The sequence below is a fragment of the Lepisosteus oculatus genome, chromosome 1 (genome assembly GCF_040954835.1).
Source record: "Lepisosteus oculatus isolate fLepOcu1 chromosome 1, fLepOcu1.hap2, whole genome shotgun sequence".
Taxonomy (NCBI): Eukaryota; Metazoa; Chordata; class Actinopteri; order Semionotiformes; family Lepisosteidae; genus Lepisosteus; species Lepisosteus oculatus.
Genome location: NC_090696.1, coordinates 66,970,542 through 66,991,676, shown reverse-complemented (window position 1 = coordinate 66,991,676; position 21,135 = coordinate 66,970,542). Strand labels below are relative to the sequence as shown.

Here is a 21,135-nt window from a genome sequence, read left to right as displayed (position 1 = left end):
CTGCTGAGGCCTGCGTCCTGTATGCTAGACCTCTGTCCACCTTGAGGAGGCTGCTGCCCCTCAGCTACAGCCCACGCAGAGGCATTCCGGTCCGTGCTTCGCCAGAAAATCAGTATGGGTTTCTGAATAAAACCCCCCCCACCTAAAGGCCCCTTCTCCTTCCCCAGCAGTGCAGGCTGATTTTCGAATTAAATAGAGCCGACCGATAGACATTTTTCAGAGGAGTTTTTAAAGAAGGAATTTGCGCATCAAGGCGTTTTAGGTTTGTTTGGAGAAAGAGAAGTTTTGGAGCTCACTCTTGGCCGTTGCCATCGCAATATTCTCTTCGCTTCTGCTTGTGTGGCTCTTCTGCTCACTCCGTGTGTTGATTGCGGTGAATTCAAAGGCTATTCAGAGGCAAACTGTTCAAGACAGAACTCTCCCGACTCCTCCTGCGATTGTGGGAGGTACTGTCACTTGTTTCTGGCCTGTCCTGGACTATGATTGATCTGCTTCTTTCTCTTTCAGGAAGCCCAAGAGGTTTAGTAATTGAGATCTCTGAAACTGGAACGATCAATGTTTTCTGTAAAGATCATTTTCTAATTCACGATAAAGACATGTCAAGCCCAAACATGACAAATGCCACCCAGCTATGAAAATCAGTTTTAATGCATATTGAGCACTGGTAGTGGCTCAGACAGACTGTTGAAGCCACCAGATTCTCCATGGCAGACTACGAACAAGAGGCCTTGGAAGCATTTCTATAATATTGCATTTTAGAGGGTCATAATGCTCCTTCTTGGTTTGTTTTACATTAGTACCATCCTGTAATAAGAACGCAGACCTTGCTCTGTGCTTCAGTTAATGAAGAGTTTACCTCTCTGCTGCGCTGACCCTAGAAGCTGTCATTGAGAAGTCTCAGGTGTAGCACATCATCACAAAGTGGCACATGGGTTGAGTCGTGTGTTCAGGAGGGCTCACATCAGTGTAATGAACAGTAATATGAGCCCTCCTGAATCATGTTGGCTTGTATTAGGTTCCTCAAGAAGGGCTTGCAGGTTGTAATGTAATGTATGGATGATGACATCCTAAGAAGTAGCTGGACTTGTGTTTTGTTATATGCTTCTGTTAAGCTTATTATATGCTTTGAAGGCATATCTTTCACACATTCAGGATGATATGTTAACTTTTGCACCTCTTCATTGGTAGTTTACTTCTCCACCCTTTTGCACAAGATACCCATGATGATCATGATCATCATGGGCTAGTTATCCATCCCCAGCCCTTTCTCTACCCAATGTAATCAGTGGTTATGATGTGACCTGTTGGGTCGTACAGTGCAACTGGACATGAGATGAAGTAACCATAAGAACACAAGAACAGTTACAAATGAGAGGATTTGTATGCAAAGATCTCATTCCGTAGTTTTTTGAAAGAAACAAGAGTATTGGCTTCAACTCTATGGTTGGGTAGCCTTTTCCATACTCCCACCTGTATGAAAGGAAGTGCCTAATTTTCTCTGTGTAGTGTCCACCTGTGTACTCTGGTTCGTGTTGAACTGTTGTTCCCGAAGAAGTCTTCTGTTTTGACCTTGTCAATGGCTTTGTTGATTTTAAATATTTGTATCGGGTTTTTTCGGGATCTTCTTTGTTCAAGATTAAAGAGACAGAGTTCCTTCAATCTGGCAGTTTAGGAGATTCTCTTACGCCCTGTAATGTGTCTGGTAGTTCTTCTCTGGGCTGATTAGTGGGCAGTTGTATCTTTTCTATAAAGGTAACCAAAACTGTATTTTACTCAGTATTCTAAATTAGGCTTCACAAGTGCATTATATGATTCTAACAAATCATCCCTTGATTTAAAATCTACACTTTTAACTTTGTGCCATAACATTTAGTCTTTTTTATAAGTAGCCTCTTCTATCACAGTACTTTCCACTTTGTATTTACAATATAAACCTTTACAATGTCTTTATTAAGCATCTTCGGCCAGGTGTTTGACCAATCTTGAATTTTATCTATATCTTTTTGAAGACATAGATGGTTCTATAGTATTTGTACGTCCTACTAATATGAGATTGAGGTACTTGAAGTACTCCAATCATTATATCATTACAATTTGAGTCTTCAAACCTTCTCTATACTTTCTATTTTCTCAATTCTATTTTCAGTTCTCAAAATCCAAGCACCTATGTTTTCCTGTATGCCTACAAGCTAATCTTTTTGAGGAACTTTATCAAAAACTTTCTGAAAATCTATACAGTATATGTCAGAACATTTTATCACATCATAAATGTTTCTAAATTATTGAAAGAACTAAGTCGGTTAGGCAAGACTAACCTTTGTTAAATCCTTGTTGACTAACCCCTAGGATCTGATTTTCAAATCGGTAATCCTTTAATTTAGTTCAAATATTTGTTCATAACTTTACATGTAATAGAAGTAATTGGGTTTATAATTACTAGGGTCACTTTTGTCCCCCTTCCAGTCCATGGGCAGTACCCCCGTCTTGGTGATGGAAGAGCTTTATCAGTAGCTTCTGAATAACCTCTTGTTTCGTTCAGCACAACTTGTAAAATAGCATCTGGCCCTAGGTACTGTGTGTATTAATGAAGAGTGCTTCTAGTACCATAAACTCTTCTGTCTCTTACTACCTTGGTAGTCATGATTTCTTATCAGTCAAGTCAAGAGGAAGCCCACATTTTCATAAAACAGATGATTATTGATTTACAAACATGCCGACTTGAACATCATCATTCATATTTGCACTTTTCTTTAAGCTGAACTTGGGGTAGCTGGTGGAAGCAGTGTGTATGTATATGTGGAGTGAGGCAGTAACTTACCTCCGATCTTTGGTGCTGAATTGCTATTTGGAGACAGGAATCCTGCCATTTAGAGTAAATAACTGTCTCTCGATAAAAACAGTCTCTTTGTGGGACATCTCCCATGCTGACAGGAATGGGGATTCCAGAAGACTTGGACAGACAGTGCGGGTCAGCCCGTGGGCCAAGTCCAGCTGGCACGCACGCTGGTGTTTTGTTTAATTTTTTTTTCCCCCGTTATCCCCTTGATTTTGATTTTTAATGGCATCTGTCTTGTCTCCCAGAGAGGAAGCTGTGAGCCGCTTCGTGCTGATTGCCACTCCAGCCAACAGCCAGCGTAATTAATGACTCTATTTGCTCGAGCACTGCTGAGAACAATTGAGTTTGTTATGGTAACAACTGCTGCCAGCTTCCCTCTCCTCTCAAGCTCCCCCCCGCCGCCACCTCCTTCTCCTCCTCCTCCCACTCGCCTTCCCCTGTGGCTGGGGAGTATTTAAAATCCCGACGCTCTGCGGTCCTGGCTGGGCAGACCACCAGATCATCGGCATGCGCCTGGGAGTGTGCCAGTAAATGAACTGTCAATAAAGTTAAGTGTTTGCAGGGGCTGGGCTGACAAAACTCAAGTAGACGAGCGAGCCTGAGCACGGCTGGGGAGTGCTAATAAATTGATTTTTAGTAGTTGTTAAAAAAAAGGAGAAAGAGCAGCTCTCACGCTCTCTCATTTTCCTGCAGTTTAATTGTGAAGAGAGGCAGGGTAGCTGACCGAGAAGCATTCAGCGGTTGAGACCCGCTTCCATTAAACAGCAGTTGGGCTTGTTTTTCTTTCCATCTGTGCTGAATACTGCTTGAATCGATGGATTGGTTTCTGTAATGGACCCCCTCCAGCATTCTGTCCTGGTCACGGGAAAGGAAAGGTTTCTGTGCGTTTATGAAACATTTTTGACAACAGTTTGCTCTTGGGACGCATAATGCTCCTTCCATTTTTAGGCAAATCTGCAAACATCTAAGAAAGAAACTGTTTTTTCTAAGGTTCCTGGCTTAAGATGTGGTTGTTGGTACAGCAGACAGTGGAGGGATTGATTTATGACTCCAAGGCACTAAAGGAAAGAGAACATCTTTGATTGGCTTTGGATCACAAAGGAACAAGCAATAGGTTTATTCCATGCTGAAAAAAGAAGAAAGAAAACACAACGTTTCGGCTGTGGAGACTTACTTGTTCCTTTGCAGCCTACGCATGCTGATGCAGCTACCCACCTGAACTACTTTTGATCACCATGTTCAAAATGTCTCCATGACGTGGAGTTTCCCGTTCTTTAATTAGGTGATCTGTGCATTAAAACATTTGGAGAATTGTGCTTCCAAGTTATGTGTTATTCACTATGTGCTTTTTATATAAATTACTCTGAAATATTTTAGCAGAGATGTTTAGGCATTAAAATAATTTTAGGTGCAGTAATTCCCCCTAACCATAGTAAGAATTCTGGAGTCGTTTTTTCAAAAGGACTTTACCCAAAACTACATGTTGTGAGGGGAATGGCCTCACTGTTTCTTGGAAACAAAGAAAAACTGACCTTCCATGTTGATGTGTGAAATTGTGCGTAGGGCAGAGTTCTTTCCGTTTGCTGTAGCTGTGAAAATAACCCATTTCACTTAATTCATGGCCAAGGTGAGGAAGAGTTCATTACCAGGCTGCATTTTCATTAGTTCTCCATTTTCATGAGAGGATGTTTTACACTTTGATAACAGTAAAGTGCTTAAAACCCCCAGCTTGTCTGAATCTGTTGCGTTGATTAATCGTCTGGCTCAATCTCAGGGCTGCCCCCCCTGTGAATTCCAGTGTAATTGCTATATTATCTTGCGTGTTACTGTAAAAGTCACACCAGCAGCAAGGCACATACTCACAGGCCTATTAAGCTGTGATCCCTTCTCTCAAACCTGGGAAACCTACAGTGCTGAGTCTCTTAGGGTTTAACCCTCTCCACTTCCTTGTCCTGATCACCCATTCCTTTTCTGTTAAAAGCCCTTCTGGTGATTGCATGACCATGTCTAGCCCTGCAAGGTTTAGATTTCAGGCAAGGGAAGGGAATGGGTCATGTCTAAGGAAAAGGCAAAAGTGAAAGCTTGTATGGAAACCTGAATTTTTTAATTTGGTGGGCAATTGTTCAAGCTTTGCCTGTTTGTTGTGAAGTTCCCCCATAAATATCCACAAAAAGATGGCAGCGTTTTCCATTTTGCAGTGTACAACATAATGCTGAAGTATTCACCACCCTTTCAATTATGTCCCATTGTCTTTAATTACAAATGATGAATACACTGTTCTAATAGTGATCACATCTTAACGCTTATATGGTCAAAAGACGTTAAATGTCAGCAAAAAGCTGTAAAGAGAAACCAAATGGTACAGTATGTTTATATAACGAGCAATTCAACAAAATGGGACATTATTTAGAAAGGGGTGGTGAAAACATTTTCAAGGCACCTTTGCTAAAGAAAGAGAACCAGGGATTCAAAAAGTAGACTCAGATTGACATAATGCTGCTTTTGTGTAAGCAATATATGCTGGTATTTTTACCTTTTCTTGTGAGTGTCAGCGCGGTCACTTTCATGAAGTCAGTCAGTGTCCCATGGTGCTATGTGGTGATTTCTAAATGCTTCAAAATGAACACAATGTTTTTCTGAATTAACAAGGGATGCAAGGTTGATGTCAGCCAGCAGCCATATCACCCTGCAGCTCACAACTAGCTACCCCCTGAAGCTCAGCAGGTGTGAGCCTGGTCAGTACCTGGATGGGAGACTCCTGGGAAAAACTAAGGTTGCTGCTGGAAGAGGTGTTAGTGGGGCCAGCAGGGGGCGCTCACCCTGTGGTCCATGTGGGTCCTAATGCCCCAGTATAGTGACGGGGACACTATACTGTAAAAAGGTGCCGTCCTTCGGACATAAAACAGAGGTCCTGACTCTCTGTGGTCATTAACAATCCCAGGGCGTTTCTTGAAAAGAGTAGGGGTGTAACCCTGGCATCCTGGCCCAATTTCCCATTGACCTTAACCGATCATGGCCTTGAATAATCACCATCTAAGAACTGGTTTCATAACTCTGCTCTCCTCCCCACTGTTTTCTGATGTGTGGTGAGCGTACTGGTTCACTTTGGCTGCTGTTGCATCATCCAGGTGGGGCAACACATTGGTGGTGGTGGAGGGGAGTCCCCATTACCTGTAAAACGCTTTGAGTGGAGTGTCCAGAAAAGCGCTATCCAGTATAAGTGTAAGGAATTATTATGATTATTATGCATTAAAAAGTTAACATTTTTTGCATCTGGTATCCATCTGACATATAAGATAAAGTCCATGAAACCGGAATTGATTAGGGTTAAAAAAGCACCAGGGTCCTGTTACACTGGAGCACACAGGCATCGATTTCACATGTGTGCGCAGGCAGGCTGTTGTAGCTGCCGCGCACTGATCTTTGTGTATCCCAGGAACTCCGCAGTGGGGCCGAGTGTATCTAGCAGGTCAAGCTTTGAAATGAAGAAGCAATAAGCCAGTGAAATGGTACCATCACCGCTACATGATTGATCAATTGAATTCTATCAGGGAGAGTGGACAGTGGGATTAACTCAGGGCTGATAGGTTCAATGAGTTAAAGCATGATGTTCATTTCAGCTTCATTTCACCAGTCTTTGCTTGTGAAATTGGTCAATCAATAGAGGTTGGAGATCATATATATATATATCGCTGACCATCTCACAGGCGAATATAATCTACTGCTGGCTGTCTCTAGACTCCCAGCAGCAGTGGGATAATGGAGGCTCTGCTGAGACTCCATCAGGGCCCCTGAAATGGCCTGATATATATCTTCTCCAAATGAAAAGTATTTTTGGATCTCTTTTGATTTATCTTTTTTTTTTTTTCTCTCTCTCCCGTGTCATCTGGGGCTTGATGTACAGTGAAACTGTAACTCAGAGGACTGTGATGTTCTTTCAGGGACATTTTGCTTCAATGAATAACTTTACTTTCAGATGAGTTTTTCTCTTTTTTTTCTCCTCTGTTGTCTCTGATGAAACCATAGCAAACGCCTATAATGAAATAATAAATTAAAAGAAAACAAACACTTGAAGAGATTATATTTTTTTGCTGCTCGTTTGTGGTTTTGAGTATAAAAATATAAGGCAGACTGTGTTATAATGCAGTCAGTATTTTGAGTGACACTTGGATAAGTGCTAGTAGATTAGAATCAATATCCTGTTTTCTCTTTACAGATTTTATACCTATAATACTGTGTGTTCTCAAACTGACATTCACCTGCATTTGACTTGAAATGTGGAATTTGGTGCTAAAGCTCAAAGAAAAATATTATTGTAAGAAAAATGCCAGTGTAGATATGGAATTACCACAGTACCACACTGTTTTGCCATTCAGGTTTTGCCAGTCAGGTATCCACCACAGAATTCACATTTTGTACGTAATAGCATGTACCATGTTATGGACATACAACAATGTAAAATGCAGTTAAAATATTCACATTACTTCAAAGACATTTTACATTTCTAGATTAATGAAATGTGAATAGTAGAACTAACTGCTGTATCTGCTGCTGTGAATATGAATGCCATGCAAAAATACAAGATTTCAATGTAGTTTTTGCAGTTTTATCATGTCTGTCAATGATTAAGTGATTTGTTTTGAGCACAAATGAGAGAAGTGAGTATGTTTAAGTCCACGATATTGTAAGATTTCTGCAGAAATGATCATTTTTACAGGCAGTAATCCTCTTTATCCTCGGGTTAGTCTGCTGTACAAGCCTTCTTCACTTGTAGGCACTTCCCCACCAGCTCGTACTTACGCCATCGTTTCCCATCTTCGTCACTGACCACGCCCGACAGTGAAGAAGTCGTGTGTGGTTGGAGCGAGGAATCTCCCCCAGGCTGCATCCTGACTCCGTCTCACCTCTCTTCTCCCTTCTCTCCCTGGGGCCGAGCAGCAATGCAAGAGTCTCCCCTACCCAATGGTCACTCGCACCCTGGCCGGGACTTCCTGCGGAAGCAGATGAGAGGAGACCTCTTCACCCAGCAGCAGTTAGAGGTACTGGACCGAGTGTTTGAAAGACAGCACTACCCCGACATCTTTACAGCCCCTGAGCCCATCAAGCCAGAGCAGGTAAGGGAAAGATCACTCACCAGTAGTCTTCTTTCTTTCACCTGGGGCCTCTCCTGCTCTCCTGGTTCGGCACTGTGACACCTTCACATTCACTCGCGACGGGGGCTGTCTCTCAACTCGCACGGGCCTCCTGACCTGCCGATCCGAAGAAACCGCAACCACAAAGCGGCGTAGATCGGCGTTGTTGTCTGGCCACCCGTGTTTTGTAGCGCAAAAAACATTTTTTAAAACCTGGCATTTTGGCACCGACGGTGCAAAAAAGAAATCTTTTTTCGCGACCCGCACTGCACTGCAATGTTGTGAGTGTGGTTGTGGTAACTAACCAAACGAAGGTGTCACATGCTTGAATGTCTTTGAGTGGGCTTGCAAAATGAAAGCTTTTAAAGGTGGCTTCTTTTGATCTGCTTAATTCGTTTCTACTTTTTCTCTGTGTTGGAAACATTTAACTTTAGGGTTGTGAACAAACCAAATTCCAACTCAATTTTTTCTACCTCAAGTAGTGCAGGTAGAAGTAGCAAGGCAACATTCAAACAAACTCATCTCTATTCATTTCCCACCCTCGGGTATTTCTTGATACAGAAATACCAAGGAATCAAATATCAAGAAATCAGCTACTGATTATGTTACGTTGGATATTTAGGGATATTTTGCACACTCTTTTGCAAATCATGAGAAAGAAGATATTCTGGAATAGATTTGTGCAAGACTAACAAAAAAACAGGAAAAAATGAAAAACGGTTTCTGTAAGTTTATCTGACCCAGTTGCGTTACATTAGTTCTTTACAGCTGACTGCAATGTTACATTTCTGTAACACCGAGTCGTGGACGTCCTGGATTTTGCAGGTTGTGTGCAAAACTTTCTCTATTCCAGTAGAGCCACAGGCACCACACAATGGGATAGCTTCACAAGTGGATGGATTTGTGCTCGCAGATATTTCATTTGCTTGGGCACTTTCTCCACATGTCATATTCAGTCCTATCTGATGGAAGTTACAATGCGGTCAATATCTGTTACAAGGTCCTTTGTATGTGAACATGGACTAGTGGAGTCCTTCCTTTATTTGTTGTGTGAAGAGGGAGCTCACATGCCGAATGTTAAGAAATAATAACAGGGATCAGTAGCTCAGCGAGAACGTTCATTGAATGCCAGACTCTGTAAGCATGGTAAAATAAAAGCTAAAAGCCTCCTTATTAATCACGAGATACTTGGAGTTTGTTAATCATGATGATCGCGTATGAAATCAAAAGGCCATTTCCAGTGAGGTTCATTGTGAAACCTTCTGTGACATTTGGCTGCCCTCTGCTGATCTCTGTGTTCATTCTGTGATGTAATAAAGGAAGTGACTTTAGCTCCCCCTGCTAGTGATAACTAATTCTTTTCTATGCGCAGCTCTGTCTCTGACTGAGGAAATTGTTCAGGTTCAAAACAAAGGTTTCAAAACAATTAAATTGCAATCTCACAGTTGCGGTGAAACAATACTGGAGTAGTTGTTTGGATACAATATAATACAATCTAAGATAAACTTATTTGTCCACTGGGGGAATTTTTTTTATGGACTTACATTGTTCCTGTACATCTGAATACATCACACAAAATTACATGTCACATCTATTGCATCCGCTTAACTAATTAAAAAAGCCATGACATATTTCACATACACAGATTGTTACAGCTAAATGGTTTATACTGACCCAGTTACCCTTTTTTATTTATTGACCTTTGTCATTTAATTGGATTTAACTGCTTTAATCAATAAGGGAACAAATTCATATTTGTTTTTAAACCATTTGATCTGCATTTGGGAACCCTGAACATTTTCCAGAGGGAACAAGTTGATATTCAGAATTAAGAATATGACAAGGATCTGACAGAATTTTTTCCACCTGTCTAATCATGGACTGTTCAAAACATATCTGCAAGGAGAGTCCTGTTTCACTCCTACAGTATAACCTTCATTGCTGTTTGGACAATACATTTGTATGCAAACGTTTGGGCACCCCTGGCCAAATGACATGGTTTGTTGATTTTCAAAGTGAAAAGAAGTTAACACAGCCTTTGCCGCGAAACAGACTTAAACTGGACACGTTTCTGCAAATATTACAGTTACTATTTATTTGCTAAATTTAACAGATTGAAAAAAATAAAACAGTAAATGTGGCATGTGCAAATGTTTGGGCACCCAAATAAGTTAGCAATGATAAATTAACAAACCACACTGATATAACATAGCTAATAATGCTCTCAATTACAGCTTGGTTAAAGAGGAACATTATTTTATGTCCAACTCTTACTAAAAATCAGCCACTCTTAATCTTTGTAAAAAAATTCAAGCGCCGCTGAACAATGGAACAAAAACACACTTTCAACCTGAGCAGCCCTGCTTAGATTGTTGACTATGTATATTCTGAAATACTTATATGAATTACCCGGGGTAATACGTTCCTTGTGAATCACTACACACAGTATGAAAGGCCACCAACTGCTTTAGGGCTTGAACACCATTTCTTCAGTTTTTTCACATATGTTTGTTTGTTTATGGAATGAGAAGAAAAGAATCTTCTTCGGGTGACACCCGAGTTTTCAGCTTGGACGTCACACTCTTATTAACTAGTAAGATTTAAAAAAATGACCATTGCAATAAAGATGCAGTAATTCGTGATGTACAGAGTGTAAAGGGGTCAACTGTATTTCATTTAAATGCTAAAGTCAGTAGATAGGCAATTATAGACTACTTTGGGCAAACCATCCATTAAAATAGTGTTAAAAAGTGATGCATTCTTATTGGTATCCTTGATAGACGGTCACTACCTACTTATTTTATTGATTCAAAAATCTTCTAAGTTCATAGTCAGGAGATGTGGTTTGCTGAGACACATGCATATAATTTAAAACATATAATAGTGGAATCTAAAAGTATTGGTACAGGAAAATTGAAACATAAAGCTAAATATTTACCATTATTGTTCTCATCTGTCCATAAACAATTTTCCAAAACTCTCCAGGCTCATCCTCTTCTTTCCAAGCAAATTATGGAACATGGTGAAGGTAATGCCATACATTTTACATGCTGGTGAAAATAAATCGAAGGAAGAAAACTCAGGGAAGAGAACAGGGAAGAAGTCAAAGTTATTGCCACAGAGGTATATGCAACTAAATACTGACTCTGAAATATACTTAAAGTGAACATGTCCAAATACTTTTTTATGTCACTTGAAATTCACTGGGTTGGACATGAAGTATGTTTCTATTATTATATGATCAAATGTACTGTATGTGTGAAATTATCCAATTATAAAATGGACATTATATTGTACTTGTCAAGCATATTAATCTCATTATCACAAATACATACTGTATTGTTTGACTGTAGAGCAAACATCACTGTTTTACTTTGCCAACCCAATACTTTGGGAGGGCACTGTAATTATTTGATTTTGTAAATGTTTTAACCTGTATATGTATCACAAGAAAGAGTGTAATCCTAATACATACTGTATTAACATAAAATATAATTCAGGGAAGGCACTTTTTGAGTCTCAAACACTCATTTGAAATGTTCTGATGTCTAAAAAATGTTAAAGTGTTATAAGAGACACTGGATTGCAGATATTTTGTAACACAACTTTCTAGAAATTATAAATTATGAATCATGAATAATGAAAATTCACTTTTCTTGAAATGCTGAGAGTTGTTAGACATTTCAGCCCATTATTCATAACCCCATGACCTGTGGTGTCAAACTTTTTCTCTTTACTTTTATCATTAACTGCAAGAGTGGAAAATGCCCTAAATGAGGTTTTACAGCACATTTCTGTGGCACATTGCCGCCTGCTGTAACATCTCTGCAGTGGCACGACGGGAATTGTAGTTCAATTAGTAAATTCACTAACGTGAGAAAAAGCGATTGTTCATTTTCTAGTGACTCCTCCATGTAGACGCGATGGCAGTGTTTTTTTTTTCAGCTTGTGTCCTGTGTTGTGTCAATAGAAGGAGAGCTTTGTGTACTACACAGCTGTGAAACAGCTCAATAAGCACCAAAGAGAAGTTCTGAAGCCTTATGTCACTTGAGTGACTCTTATGAGTCGTCTTCTTCGGCTGCTTGACATTGATATTCTCAAGGCTTCTGGCCCCCATGATTGTGATCCTGTGGATTCTGTATTTATGCTAAATGCTGTCTGGAAACAACTGAGAAGCTTATTGCAAGCTACGACTAGCACATTGCTCAGTCTTTACTCAGTTATACCCATACCTTTCATCAGACATAAAGATTGCCCTTACAAGAAATTTGAGTCTTCACCTGGGTTGTTTCTGTACTGGTGTCGGATGGTCGTGACACAGCCTCTTCTTTTCTTTTGCCTTTTGAATTTTGCTATCCATCTCCCAAGACATGTCACGTTTTAGAATAGGATCCTAGGAGGACAAAACTTAAGGTGATTGAGGTGGGGATGCTTGGGGCAATAAAGCAGTTCCTTGCCTTGTCAGTTGATAGTCACAGGACAGTGGAGAGGATTGCTGTGGGACAGCAATTGATCAGTGAAGCACAGGTGATTTCAAGAGGTACAGGTATTGTCTACTGATGACAAGCAAGCATACCCTTGGAACTTAGGAAAATCGCATTTCAAACATTTCTTTCAGTATTTCTGACTGAAACCTAATAATGCAAACAATATCTACCTTGGAAAAATCAAATGCGTCTATTACTGCCACGACGCATTATGGCAATTTCTGTGAGTTGTACGCGACACTGTGGAGTTTCGCAGTTTAAAGTGATAGAAGAACAGCAAGAGAGTTTTGGGACTGTTTGTCTTTACTTGATGGTACATACTTTCTAAGTAGTGCAGTGCAGAATAGGTTTAGCAAGAAACACTTGCAGTAAGCTTTTTGGAAAAGCAGCACATGCCAAGTTCTAGAGTTCTTAAATCACCTCAAGCAGCTGGGACCTTTGTCATCTTCTTCAGACACCGGCACACCTCTCGTTCCATTTTGACCCTCATCACCACACTCAGGAACTGCTCTACAATCTCTGGTCCAAAGGAAAGAGTGCCCCCTGCTGGTCAACATTACCGCTTCTCGCAGTAGCCTGGTTTTCCACAGGCAATTCAGTGCCCAGCTTTGCTGCCCTGCTGAAGTGTAGAGGAGTCAGACATCAAGGTGGAAGGTGTATCACTACCATGTCAGAGATCATCATCATGCAAATATCCTGGCCTACACCCTGTTTGTTCCTTACTTGTGTTTTCACTTGTGCGGTTTTTCACGTTTCGGAGGATCTATGGATACATGCGCGTCTCGTCAGTTGCATAATCTTGTCGAGCACCATCCCCTCCCTGACGTGACTTAAGTGGGGTATTCACCGCAGGTCAAATAGAAGTGGACGTGCTTGAAAACAGCTGCATTGGCATAGAGATAGATTATTCACTCCGGCACTCTGGCGTTCAAAGAATACACCTGTGTACACAGGTGACACACCATGGAAATAGTGCAGGAACAGAGCCCTAGTGCCGTCTCCTGACCTTGAGCACAGTGTTTGAGCTATTATTGAGCTTCTGTGACACCCCAAATCGTGTCGTGCTTTTAACTGAGGATGAAGGACAACCAGTGGGTATTATGATTATACTTGTAAAGCACTTCTGTTATTATCACAAAAGGAGGTCATTCTAGTAGTTTCAGATTTCTTCTGCATTGAATCCCTTCACGGTGCCTAAAAGTGTTCATTGGTTTGTTCTGGGCCTGTACTTGCAGTAATTAGACTTGCTCTTGTTTTTACTAAGATCTTTCCAGTCAGATCACAGGAATGCTTAAGCTAAGACAAGGGACATGGTGCTTGATAGTTTAAGAGAACAGGGGTGAAAGACTCGCACTGTATGGGTCCTGAGAGGTTATTTAAATGATTCTGGTGATAAATGATGACCCATCATCATTTCCAATACGATACGTTCTGTAGGTCCTGTAGTGTCCAATACGATGGGTCAGGCAGATTGTGCTGTAAATGAAACGTGCCAGTAATTTCAGTCAACTGCGTGCTTCGTGTACCTAGTCAGAATAAATAGATTTAGGAGCTGATATTAAACTGTAATGCATGGGCAAAGGTAAAATCATTTTTCTGTTTAAGCAAACAAGGCTCAACTATGAACGTTGAACTTTGATTTTACTTAGATGCCAAAATAAATCTTCTGCTATATAAACAGCAAAGAATGTGTTTAAAGGCAAACAGTTGAAATTTGAAAAAAAAATAAAGTAAAAATTTACCACCCATTTATTATTAAATGAGAGAAAGGGGATTTTTAAAAAAAAAATTAGATGTTTTTAATACCAAAGGTAACAACAAGGATACTACTCATACTGATTTGTAAAAATATCCATTGTATTCACATGTGTATTAAATTACAGACCCTTATTGCTCAGAAAAAGTCTCAACTCATCTCTCAGGTCTGTTCTCTTACTTTTCAATTTTCAGACTTAAGTTCATTTTGAAAGAAAAAGGTTAGCAGCGATGTATCAGCAAACCTCTCTCTGTCTCTCCATCTCCTTCTTTTTGGCCTCTCTCACTCTCTCTCCTAAGCAACCTGCCTCAGCTTTATTCTCAGAAGACTATTAAGCAACAGCAGCCTATTAATTTGGCTTTTGACTTCACAGGAGCCCATAAAAAGTGCACAGTTGTCAACCAGAGTTCATTTTAATTTCCTTTCAATCACAGTAAATTATTCAGGTGATAAATCAGCCGGGGCAGTCTCCTGGCTGTAATAGAAACCCTAATTCCTGGCTAATTATCTAGCCCATTGCTGCCAACAGATCAATAGCACAACAAAATGGGGGAGGCAGAGGTAGACAGCCCCAGGACGGGGAGACAGCTGGGGTGGGAGGGGCGCCCTCTGAGTTCAGAGGTTAAACTGGGGAGAGAGGTCAGTTGGAAAGGGGGCTAGGGTCGTCTCTGGGCGTGTCAGACAACCAGGCAGTGAGTGCGAGAGGAGGTTTCGGAGGCCTGTTACAGTAGCTGAGGACAGCACTGTAGACTGCAGATATCCATGTGTCGGTCAGTCTGTCATCATCCACAGACATTGAAGGAGAGCTGCATGTTCTGTGACACTGCCTTTCTGCTTGTCAGCTGATGCCCCAGTAGAGAATAATACTAAATCCCATGAATTGCCTAGTCTTAGTTTCACTGGTGACGCCCATTCAGTATCACTGTTTTCATTTTTACAACTGATTTTAATTTTCGCAAGCAGTGTTCATGGGGGTCAGTGTTTCTTATTTAAGGCGTACACGTTTGACATTTTATTATGTCATATAAAGTGCTCCGCAGACTGGAGTGACCAGTGATCAGGGCTCTGGCCTTGCAGCTGAAAACCTGTCAGCTCACCTCCTAGGCTGGGTGTTGGTATCCTAATTTTGAGTGGAGTTCTTTCCTGAGGTTGCTTCAGTGAAATGCTTGCTGGTCTACACACTGTCAATGTAAGTTGCTTTGGATAGAAGCATCAGCCCAATAAATGGAACTTTTATGGTCAGTGTGAATGGTTGCATAGATAAGACATACATTAACTAGGTCTGACTTAGCCAAACCACACCAATGATTACAGTACATAGCAGAAGGCAGCAGACATAGAGTTCCCCATCTCAGCCTGTTGGGGAATTAACCGAAAGTTATGAAGAGCAGGCGGGGTGAGGGTAAGGTGGAAAATTTGTTTTGGGTTTGAACACAAAACAGAATCTTTATTGTCCACATACAAAAAAAAAAGGATTTTAGTTAAACACCTTATCAAAACAAAATGATCATGTACTGCACCCAGTCACACAGTAGGCAATGTTTAGCAGCTTTACAGTTTTGCCCACTTGGATGGCAATGACCATAACAGTCATAATAACTTAAGAAAGGTTAGGAATGAGAGGAGACTATTCGCAATTAGTAACTAATTGATCAAAGGAGCTCATCTAGCTATTTCTTGAAAGAAGACAGGGTATCTGCTTCAACAAAATAGCTAGGTAGCTTCTTCCGTACTCTCACAACCCTGAGGATAAAGGAGTGTTCTTTATCCTGTTCTTGATATTGAATGCACTGCCACTTAGTTTCCAAAGTACTTCATCCAACGAACTAGACGAATCCAGTGAAAATACCCACCTGTAAAAATGAGTGTAAAAGTAAGTTGCTTGAGATAAAAATGTCAACCAAGTAGTTTAGTAAGTTGTACCCAAGAGAGATGGGGCTTGAGACATCTTGCTGTTCGGGCAGTTTTGTTAATAAAAGCTTAACTGAGCAATCTCCTATACATTCACTTATTTTCTTCAAATTGAAAGGCAGTTAACTTAAATTGCATCAAATGATTATAATCAGGGGAAGATGTCGATTTTGATCACTTCTCAGAAAGTGTGTACAAGATTATTTCTTGGTATGGTTTAAAAATGTAAGCAGGTTACGTTATGTTATTCAGCAGGTTTGCACTTTTGTTTCTGTCTAATAATTACCATTGATTAGATTTCAATGCTTATTAAATTTTCTAATCCTGCCCGGTATATGGTTTTTACTTCATAGAACTGTTAGAGAAGCGATTTACGGTAAGCCCTCTGTTACTAACTGAGACCAGGTAGGGCCAAGATTGTCACTTCATTTTAGATGAAGGTCTTGATTGAGGTCATCAAAATCCTACACTGGACTGACAAAGTTAACCTCAGTGTCTGGTTTGGACTCACACCAGAACCCAGAGACGTACGGGGAAATTTAAGTGAAAAAGATCTGAGGCTGAAGATTGGATTCTGCTCTATCCACACAGAGCTGAGAGAGAACAGAACAAATTACTTAACAACACTGTGGATGCAGCCTCAGCAGGGTCTCTCAGGAAACAGATTGATAGGCTGGTAATGACAGGAGGGGCATGATGGGACTGATGGTCCCTTTTCTTGTTCCTAACATCCTTCCATGTGGAATTTTTATGTAACTTGTTCACTGGGGATTGCTGTTTTTACACTGCCCTTCATTTAGTGTTTTTATTTTAAATTTAGCTTTCATGTAGAATTCTGAATTTGTCTAAACTGTAAACACCTCATAAATATCAGTAGTTTTTTATTTCATCTTCTACTTCCCACCAACTCCTAAAATAAATCAAATCTTATATTTACCTAAAGAGAAAAGCTTGTGACTTCTGACTGATATCATCGGTGCCCTTAGTCTTCCTGTTTACAGGTTTTACAACAGCACAGAACATTAAAAGAGTTTCAAAGAGGAGGAGGCTTTTTGACCAATTCACTTGGCTAGTAGTTTGTTGATTTGATGGATTTGTCCAGACATTTCTTGAAGGGTCCTGGAGACCCTGTTTCTATGAAATAACAGGGCCGTTTGTCCTATATTACCACAATCCTTTGTGTAAAGAAATGCCTCCTGTTTCCAATGCTGAATGTAAATTTTCTTAATTTCCACTTCTGTCCTTGGTGCTGAAGTAGTTCTCTGTGTAATAAGAGCACACTGTATGAGTATAGTTCCTCAAAAATTATTAGGAGTTATATAATATATATGAGATTAGATATATATATATTTTAAAACGGTGTGCTTAAAGTGTATACCATTTCCCTGTAATAGCAATATCAGTAACTTTTGGGCCAGCTTGTTTGAATCGTTTTTTTTAGTTAATTTCCTCAGTGGATGAAGTCCAGTTAGTGGGACAGTTAGCAAGGGTTCCTTCAGGAAGGAAGGGCACAAGAATGATGAAATCTCTTCCATAGCCAAGACCGTCTCATCATCTTTATCTTAGATACACCCAGTCCTGGCCCTGGTGCCGGAGACCCACCATCCAATAGACTGATACATCTCCTTTAATAATCTCTTTGGAAAGAGTTGGAATAATTGCAAGTGCTGGATCAGTCTATCAAGATCAAGACTTTCACACTCTGTTCTTGAAAAACCGCACAGCATTCATGTTTTTTCATTTGCACATGGTCTTAATCGACAGATTGCGTCATTGACAGATTCCCAGCCTGAGCCCGACTGGTGAAATTGACATTGCTACACATTTGAAATTGATGGTTTCAGGCTACCTAGGAAAAGCTGATGGGTTGCAGATCTCCAGCATCGGGGCTGGCCACCTCTGATCGACAGTGTCATGATGGATTAATGTGTGGGCTTGGAGAAGGTGAGGGAGAAGGTGAGGCCCAGTGTCCTGGCGCCCTCCGACCACGAGCAGTGACACTCCAGAACCCACGCCCCTGCTTTCAGATTCCTGCTGTGCTATTCTGGCTTCCAAAGGCTAAGGAACATGCCCTTTATTTGCTGGCATTTCCAATGGGTTCTTTTATCGTTGGCCGACCAACCCTGAACTCTGAGCTCTGCGTCAGGGGGAGCTTGTGTATTCCATTTGTGTTGTGCAGCGCCACAAAATAGCCCACATCGCCAGAAGCTTCAGTCTTACAAAATCCACTGGTAATGCGCCAATCGGGGAATTCTCGGATGAAATCAACCAGACAGACAGAGACATTGATTTCACGACTTTTCATGTTTTTGTGCGGCTAATTCAGGTTTCCTTGAGAGTTCCCCATGTCTTTTACACGAGAGTTATTTAACAACATAGCGTTGTGTGCAGAATGCGCTTCTGTCTTCAGGGAATGACTGGGAGTTGGGGGGCCAAGTTATCCTTCAGTGTTCCAAGTGTCAGCGGCTATTAATTCATATCTGGATATTTAACAGCGATGGAGGCCAGCTTTCTCTGTGTTTAAAATTATGGTATCTGTGCTGCGTGCAGATAAATTCTTTCTAGGCAGGCCTTGTCACCAGCCAGGCTGCAGCAATGCGGTGATTTATTCTTATTTATGGTCTTTGGGTCTTGTTTATATGAGAGGATGTTGACTGGGGAGGTAAAGGGGGGGAGGCACTATTATGCAAATGACATTGAGCGTCCTCACCAAACCTAAATAATTTTTGTGTCGGGCGATTAAACCTCATCTGTTATTGATATGGGACTGCGGAGGGCTATTAAAGAGTCCCTGCAGTCCTTCCTCCCAGTAAATGGGAAAATTGAAAGGAGAGTTTGAAAAAAAAATAGTCTCCAGGACTGCTTTGTGATTGCAGCAGGGGACCTGGAGAGTCTGTCTTGAAGTTACTCGGCAACCTCTCCTCTCCTGCTTATCAGACGCCGCGACACAGTGCGGAACCCGTTTCCTCTCTTTCCATTTGTGTTTTGGTCTTCTGGGAGAATGGTACAATTGGCTCAGGGAGTGTTGACAGCATCTTTCTTACAACTGCCCCTCGCCTTTAACAGAAACACACACACACACACACACACACGCATACCTCGCTCTCTCCCTCTGTCTTCCAGTTTCCCTGACACAGCTGTGTTTTCACATTTTGATCAGGGTTGATAGCTTATGAATTCCAAAATTGACAAAATTTCCAGAAAAATGAGAATAATCCATCTTCCTTAGCTGCCTGTCAGGGGCTGGCGATACTTCATAATCTTCAATTACCCATGCTATTCTCAGACATTTACATGTCGGCATTAGGGCTAAATGAAAATGAGGAACAAAGAGAGAGGGGAAATGCAGCTATTTACGTGAACAGAGAGGGAGAGAACAAGAAGGGGTATCTTGGAAGCTGTGTTTTGGTCCATGTCACCCCGGCACCTGGAACTGCATGTTGATAAAGAAGGACCATTATAAAGGTCGGGTCATTCTGGAGATAGAAGTCACGTGATTTTGGATCAATCTTAATGAATTACTGAATTTCAAACTCTTATCTCCAGGCTTGCTTTACAGAACTTGCCTTGATAAATACTTGCAAAAGAGCACAACAACACAGAATGAAGCTGTTGCTTGTCTCAATTAAGCATTTCCGAATTGTATGTTTTCATGGCCCTTCGTAAAAGACTACACTGCACAATTCTATAACGATTTATTTCCTTCCAATTGGATTGGGCACCATTCTTTTTCTTTGACTGCTCTGTTATTGCAACGTAAAGAAAGCCAAATGTTGTGTGGTACTGTGCGTATGTTTGGTGGAGTAAATTCTATAATACACTTGTACTGTATGATAGCTTATAGTACAATACTATTAGCATCGTGCATGATACTAACCCAAAAACTTTAGTACTTGCAACATTGAGTTCAAGAGTAAGTAATGTTTGTTCCATAACTCTTTAAGACATGTTGCTATAATTTAGACCTTCTGGCAGTTCTTACAGACTTACAAATGCAGTGATTTTGAGCTATGTGCTGTGGTATTGTGACGATCTGTCGGGGCTGTCTTCTTTTATTGGGGGTTCCATTGGGCGTGACCAGCAGTGGGGATTCGTCTGAGCTCAGGAGACTGTTGTGTGTTTCAACGGGAGTGATGGGCGCAGCCTCTGTGAACCTGTGAATGTACAGTATGGATGCCAAAGAACAGGCAGGGGTTGTGGCGGGAGGGGTGGTTTAGGAGCCTTTTTTAGAACAACAGCTTGGTTACCGAATTCGAAGTTTCTAGGACTACCCATTGTTTTCAGATGAACACATCTCCCTTCCTTTGCATTCATCTCTACTGTGCTGTAGATGACAGTAACGCCTTGTTCCCTGCATGTTAGTTTAAAAAATAACTGTCCTCTTCTTAGCTTTCCCATTCCTTATATCAGAAGGGTTCTCAGCCTGACACTCGGACTACACAGATCTAGATCGCTGTACTGCAGCAGGTCATTGGAGGAACTCATACCAAAGGGTCTTCCTTTTGGCTTTGCAAGTATGGCTTGTGCTCCTTCGGTATCCTGAAAGAAAAAAGCTAGGCTACAAAGGCTGTACCTGGTTGCTTCTTGTCTCATGTGCTTGTCCCTGTTGTTCCAGACAACAGAGTACTCGGCCATGGCGTCATTAGCAGGAGGCTTGGATGAGATGAAGAGCAGCCTAGCCAACCCCACCCCTGCCGATTTGGGCACCAGTGTACCCGGGGCACAGTCCTATCAGCTGGTGGCAGGTAAGGACACTTGTCTACTCCCCCCCCTGTGTTGCGGCGCATCTCTGGGGACACTTGTTCCTTGGGGACACAGTCTGGGCTGGAGCTATTGGTGGGCTGGAATATCATGGTGAAATGGCTTCAGGGTCCCATTTTGACTGAGATTTACGACGTGGCCTGTGTGTCTCTGTGTGGCTCTGTGTGGCTCTGTGTGGTCTGTCTTGGGATGTAATGCTACAGGGACAGGGAAGTGAGCGCTTATGGCGTCGGTTCTATGAGAAGACGTGAA

At 41.3% G+C, this 21,135-nt stretch overlaps 1 protein-coding gene across 5 annotated transcripts in view; it reads left to right on the top strand.

Moving 5' to 3' along the window:
- The window catches only part of pax5 (paired box 5), a 101,439-nt gene that overhangs the window by 39,873 nt on the left and 40,431 nt on the right, over positions 1–21,135 (top strand). For 4 of the 5 annotated variants that reach the window (XM_015345967.2, XM_015345965.2, XM_006629910.3 and 1 more), the window contains exons 6-7: positions 7,775–7,950; positions 20,738–20,867. In XM_015345967.2, coding sequence (XP_015201453.1) covers positions 7,775–7,950; positions 20,738–20,867 — 306 coding nt within the window. The remainder of the gene's footprint in view (positions 1–7,774; positions 7,951–20,737; positions 20,868–21,135) is intronic. The other variant, XM_015345966.2, reaches the window with a different exon arrangement.